This window comes from Carassius carassius, chromosome 12 (assembly GCF_963082965.1).
Source record: "Carassius carassius chromosome 12, fCarCar2.1, whole genome shotgun sequence".
In the NCBI taxonomy this organism is placed as follows: Eukaryota; Metazoa; Chordata; class Actinopteri; order Cypriniformes; family Cyprinidae; genus Carassius; species Carassius carassius.
Genome location: NC_081766.1, coordinates 10,539,689 through 10,546,087, shown reverse-complemented (window position 1 = coordinate 10,546,087; position 6,399 = coordinate 10,539,689). Strand labels below are relative to the sequence as shown.

At 38.0% G+C, this 6,399-nt stretch overlaps 1 protein-coding gene across 4 annotated transcripts; it reads right to left on the bottom strand.

The window, feature by feature from the left end:
• Positions 1-1,793: 1,793 nt before the first annotated feature.
• LOC132154770 (cyclin-L1-like) lies at positions 1,794-6,399 on the bottom strand. Of its 4 annotated transcripts, none has more exons than XM_059563436.1 (11): positions 6,019-6,392; positions 5,633-5,707; positions 5,439-5,548; positions 5,021-5,138; positions 4,860-4,924; positions 3,747-3,846; positions 3,560-3,664; positions 3,335-3,476; positions 3,147-3,246; positions 2,629-2,712; positions 1,794-2,514 (listed from the first exon to the last, which is right to left on the bottom strand). In XM_059563436.1, the coding sequence occupies exons 1-11, from the start codon at positions 6,256-6,258 to the stop codon at positions 2,181-2,183; spliced, it is 1,473 nt and encodes a 490-aa protein (XP_059419419.1). In that variant the 5' UTR covers positions 6,259-6,392; the 3' UTR covers positions 1,794-2,180. The 4 variants fall into 4 exon arrangements, with proteins under 4 accessions (XP_059419419.1, XP_059419418.1, XP_059419421.1 ...); XM_059563435.1 differs by having other exon boundaries at positions 2,629-2,715; positions 6,019-6,390; XM_059563438.1 differs by lacking the exons at positions 1,794-2,514; positions 2,629-2,712; positions 3,147-3,246; positions 3,335-3,476; positions 3,560-3,664 and having other exon boundaries at positions 3,791-3,846; positions 4,846-4,924; positions 6,019-6,396.

Below are 6,399 nucleotides of genomic sequence, written 5' to 3'. Positions count from 1 at the left end.
TATTAATTTCTTATTGTGAACAATTCATTTAATATCATGTTTAATTTGTTAAAATAATTTTTGAGCTTGCAATAAAATGTAATTCACTATTCAGGTAAAACGACATTGATGCACGACAGATCTGGCCTATCATTTAGGCTACTTAAACCACAGTTCACTAGTTCAGGCTTACATATAATTAGCTGAGGTATGGTATGAGTATTTGGCGTGCTGTCCGGGGAAGGGCTCCGAGCTCGGGAATGGCCCGAACCTAGAGTACCCCCCCTTCCCCGTCTATTTATAAAGGGAACTTAAAGTGAGGAGATGGGGTGGAGGAGGGATGCTGATAAACCGTCAATGGATAGAGGGAAGTCAGCGATATTTATACTATGGGATTGATTACTTGATTATGGTCCACCTGTGTTGATTAGGCTAAGTATCTGACGCGCTCCTCCCGAATCTTATTAATAAAATTTCATTTAATTTGAAGCTCACATTCAGATCGGCCTCCATCCAAACAGCAACAAATGAATAGAAAGATGAATACAAGTTCCCACCCTACATTTGTTTCAATGTTTCACTTGGACATGCTTCTCAATACAGAAGAAAATCAGTCACTACTTTCCATGAAATTACGACTTTAATGTTATAAGATGGTTAAGATTAGTAAACTGCAAAACTTTACCTGAGTTAGCATTTATTCTGCGTTGAAACGTTACACTAACAGTGACATGAAAAGATTTTCTACCGTTTTCTTTAGTTTGAAGTAACTCAATACTAGTGATGGGTCGTTCGCGAATGAGCCGACTCTAAGAGCCGGCTCTTGTAGGTGAACGACGGGAGCTGGCTCGCATATCTGAAGAGCCGACTCTATTTAAAAAAAAAATATATATATATATATATAGCCTATAGAAATTAAATCATTATGTAATAATGAAATAATGGATGCATTTTATTTTATTTAAAATAATTGACTAATTCAAAAAACAAAAAATATATATATATTTCGATTGTCTGATCAGCCTCACATTCTGTTCCTGTCAATCATACACGAGGTGTCAACCAATTATACGGCATGAGGGAGGGGCCAAGCCATCACACACACACAGACACACACACAGTGTCAAACTCGGAGGAGAGGAGAGGAAAAACAACAGCTTTTGAAAACAAAACAAAAGCAGGAAAATGAGTCGGAAGCACAGCACCATTTGGAATCATTTTAATGATCATCAGCCCCTCGAAAGTAAGGCAGCTTGCATTTCTGAATGCAAATCTCTCATAAAATAAAAATATGATCTGCATTGTGTGTGTGTGTGTTCATGCTAGTAATACAAAACATAACTAGTGAGATAGTTCATGCTGACTATATAACATGCCAAAAAAGGACCAATTTAATCCTTATTTATTTTTCTTTAATATGGGTTCTATGTTGTTCAGATTCAGATTGTATTTGTTTTGTAATGTTGTTGTTTCTATACATTCAAAAGTTGTAATTTAAATGCAAATGTTTAATAGTATTCTTTTTTCTTAACAAATCAATGCATTTTTAAATAAAAAAATTGTATGATTTCATTTAATAATTTAATTAGAATTGTTTTCACACCTAACATTGTTTTTTAAAGAGCCGTTTGTGAGCCAAAAGAGCCGACTCTTTTCAGTGAGTCGAGTCAAACGAGCCGGCTCACAAACAAAAGAGCCGAAATGCCCATCACTACTCAATACACACACACACACACCATACAAAGTAAAACAAATGTTCTCAGAATTTGAATATAACATCATTTATTTTGTGAAGACAGATGAATAGAAAGTCATCATCATAAAAAATAAGCTTTATTTGTACAGGGCACAAACAGCTGTGCATTTGGAAAATATTTTACAGGCACAGGTCTCATCTGCTCTTTCCTGTGCAAATGTGATCCCTGATATAGGCAGATATTTAGCAGTCTGTTGTTCACTTTCAAGTTTCACGTAAAACACAATTGTCAAATACATAAAAGGCACCACTACCTTGCCTAACTGAACTCTGTATGAGTTGGTCAGGTGCAAGAACAATAACATTGAGAGAAAATCCACTTTTTCACAAGGTTTACTCCAGGGAAACATTGTATTTCAAGCAAGCATTTTTCCAATCTACAATTTAGTCCTGTAGTCCAATGCCATCGTAGTTCTGTCAGTTTCATTCAGCAGTGCCACGTGTCTCATCTCCGGTGTCTGCGTCCAGAATGTGACCTGCTCTGGTGTTTGCTTCGTCCCTGATCATGTGATCTGTCACGATCACGTTCACGATGGTCCCAGTGGTGCCCGCGATCGTGCTTGTGTTTCACATAGTCACGGTCACGCCCTCGTTCGCGGGAATTGCTGCGAGATCGGCTCCGTGATCGCCTCCTTTTGTTGCTATTCCGACTAGACTCACTCTGTCGGTCCCGTTCCGTCCTGAGCTGTGTAACTGGCGAAGCTCTGTGACCTTTGTGTTGGCGTGGTGATGGGCTGCGGCTGCTCTGAGAGCTGTACGTTCCCGAGTGGCTCCTCTGACTAAAAATAATAGAACATCATGTCAGCAGCAGAAAGAATAAATCTATTTTAAACATCAACCTGGCGTACAGGTATAAAATATCACTTGAATTAAAAGTGCACGTTGTAACTTACTGTCTGTGTGGAGAACAAGATGGTGAGCGAGATCGGCTGTGGTTCTTGCCATTCTGAAACACTTTGCCCTCCTCCTTTTTCATGCTGCTATACAAGAAAGATCAAAATAAATAAATAAATGAACAAAATAGGGATGGGCAGCAGTGTTGCCATTTACCAAAGCAATATTTAATAGTTTTGGTTAATTGAAATAAAATAAAAGCTAAATTAAAATTTGATGGAAAAATTAAAAACACTTTTAAATTTTTCTTAAATACTAATGTAATTTTTCATCCCAAAAGGGTAAAATAATACATAAATTATTAAATTTGGCATCAGTAAAGAAACTGCTTAAACACTATAGTTGAACATTTCTGATTTTTTATTTTTTTAATTGTTGCAGATATACCAATATGATTGATATAACAGAATCTCCATCAAAAGACAGATCTGTTGTTTTGTATATACCCACATTTCACATCGTATATACAGTCATACTACCTTGCAACAAAAAAGAAAAATTGCATTTTAAAACTTACCCATTTAAGGGGCTTTTTGGAAACAACTGTCTGTTCTCAGACTCCTTCACCAATTTAGAGTTTGGCGATTTCTCTTCCATCTTCACTTCTCGTGGAGAAGCTGGAAAAGGAAAACATTTTAGCTGCCTGTGATTTGATAAATTAAAAAGCTTGTTTAGTAAGTAAAAGCAAACAGAATAAAAACTTACAGGGTTTTGATGCTGGGGAAAATCCACCAATGGCAGCAAGAGCTGGCGTGCCATTGGGATTCTGTCCTTTGGCTTTTAGTCTTGCCTCCTCCAGGGCCACCTTCCTCTTTTCCACCCGTTTTTCAAGCTGTTCACTGTTAGGCTGAGAGATGGATGGAGTATTAACAACAATTATTAGAAATAAAGATGATCAAATATGTGCCAAGTTAATAAAACTCAAGCTACCTTTTCTCTAGAATAAAGCTTCATTGTGCTGATACATATTTCTCTGATGTGCTCCTTTGTAGCACCGAAAACAAGATACCAGTGTGGCTTGGAAGGAAGAGGAATCTGAAGAAATACAAAAATACATGATGAAATAAAGAGAGAGACTGAAATAGATAAAGATAGAGAGATAGATCCAAAAATGTACCTGTAGTACTCGAGCAGCCAGGTAAATACAGGCACACGCAATGGTCTCAGGTTCAAACCGCACAAACACGTTGGTTCTGAGGGCATCATTCATATAATTCCTGCAAAACATAAAGAAACACCTATGCAACACCTGCCATGCTCTCTCTCTCTCATATGGCTTCTGGAGACTCTTAAACTTTATGTCCTTTCCCTAACTTTTTGAAATGTAGCCATGATGGCGGCAACAGTATAATCTTAAAAAATTTGAATAACATAACTGAAGCACAAACAAAGCGCATGTGTTGCGAAATCGAAATTTTCAAACCCCCTATCAAAAAGGTGTGAGGAGAGGCAAGAATCACTTCATGTTGGATATCAGGGACAACTTACAGTAACAAAATTCACATGAACATGATTCATATGAAAAAAAAAAAAAAAAACATACCATTTTCATTGCTAAAAAAATAAAAATAAATTGGATTTAGAGAGCATAAAGCGCACAACTAAGTACTAGCACTCAAGCTCTGTGGGAGGGAGAAAAAGAAAAAAATCCTGGACCCCCCAGCAAAGCCAAGGCCTTCTATTCAGAGAACCTCCACTGAGAGCTCTCACTGGATTGGCTGGCAGTCTCGAAAAGACCAGCCAATGAGGTGGGAGGGGTTCCTGGGTCTTGTGCCTGAGGAGTTCGGATGTTTTCTGTGACACTTACCACCATGGGCTACCCTTTAATCAAAGAGTAGAGAAAGGACAAAGTTAAACAGAGCTCTCCATAAGCCTTAACCTCAAAGATGTGCAAGAAATCACCGAACACGCAACCTACAGAATATCTCTGCATTTTTATTACAAAAAAAAAAGAACTGATGCCAGAATGATGTGAACCTATCTTACCTTTAGGTATACTGTACTATTATACAGATTATATATAATGCAGTGTTTCCACTAGGTCCTGTTGATACTCAAGTACCAAGCGCTTTCACACAAGTTCAAGGTCTTATCAGCCAATTTTACTAGTGGAAACACGGCATGAGTCCAACCATAAATCTGATGCAAAGTCTCCTCTATAAGGGGAAAAAATTCCAAGTGATCATTTAAAGGGCATTTTTGTGAGCTCCAAAAACATAGAAACACTTACCATGCTGTCTGAACAAGCATCTGATTCTTCTCACATTCAAGAACTTGAAGGTACATGACTATAATCTGAAAGAGTTGAAAACAAATTAAGGAAACTTGCTGGATTTTCACACACAAAAATATATTCCGGATAGCAGCAGAATTTTAGAAATCAAATCTTACCTTGTGTGGATGTTTGACGTGAACACAGAACCCCAGTTCCTTAAGGACACGGCGCTCTGCTTTGATCAATTGGTTCTTGGTGTTAATGTAGTTTTGATCAAGGACAAGAGGGGTGCTCCTGGTTCAACACAAAACGGCTATTGTAATACGTTAAATATGATATATTATTAGAAAAACATTGCCTCTACTTTATTTTATATTCTCTTCACAGATGATACTAACATGTTTATAATTACAAAAAAAAAATTATAACTCAATAATTAGACTAAGTCATCATTAGATTTCATTAGATCCAAAGTTTTAGCCAAGCACAGCAAGTAACCAATGGAGTCGAAATTCTACAGGTTTCATCTACTAAATTTCTTGGATTAATTACTAAATGTCTAACACTAATAATAAAAACAAATAATCAACTTACTTTTTGCCCTTTCCTTGTTTCAAATGATGGAAAACGTTGATCACATCCCTCACTCTTCTTGGCGATTCCTCGATCTTAGATGCCAAATTGACGCAGGCCATTGCAAAAATCTGTTACAAAGTGACAACCACATAAATTAAGGTCATAATCTGGGTTTAGTCAAAGGTTGATATTTTCTTGTATCTCTGATTTACCTCAAAGCTGTGCTTGATGAAAGACTTCGAGTAGAAGAATCGTTGAAAAAGGACTTGTCCAGTCGCCATCGCCACCTATTCAAAATACCAAATAATACATGAAAAACAATGGTCATGTCAGTTGCTTTACATAAAAGCAACACCTACTTGTTAGACAGCTAATAGTAGAGCGACACATAATCTACTTTTAATTACATCCCAAAATACATTTCACGGCAGGCATTCTCTGAAGGACCCGCTGCCGCTGGAAAACAAAAGGCCGCCGGTTTCACTGTGCCGGTAACGGCTAGCTAGCTAGCCGTGCTAAGGGTGTTGTCTTACACGTTAAGATCATTAGGAATTAAACTAACGGACCAAATTAAACATTAACAAATTTAGACAGTAACCTGTGGCAGACGCAGAAGAATCCCGGCGGACTGGATGAGTTCACAGCCCAGAATCCGCAGGTTTGTCTCAGTCTCATTGTCGAGGCCATCAAGCATGGACGGGGTCGAAGAGAGACTCTCCTCCGGTATAATCGAGCTATCGATGGCCAGAAACACCTCCGAGTACACTTTATCACCGATCAGTATGCCTTGGTTGTTTGCTGGAGTGTTCACATGAGGAGATAAAACACATAGAGACATCTTGATGGAGTATTTGGTTTCACAAAACGTAGACCTTTCGTCTGCCAGGCGGAAATGGCGACGTTTTGTAATTGACGCAATACATCAACGGATGTGACGTCAATGGTTCTGTTGCAATGGTGAAATCCCGTAGAATACCGA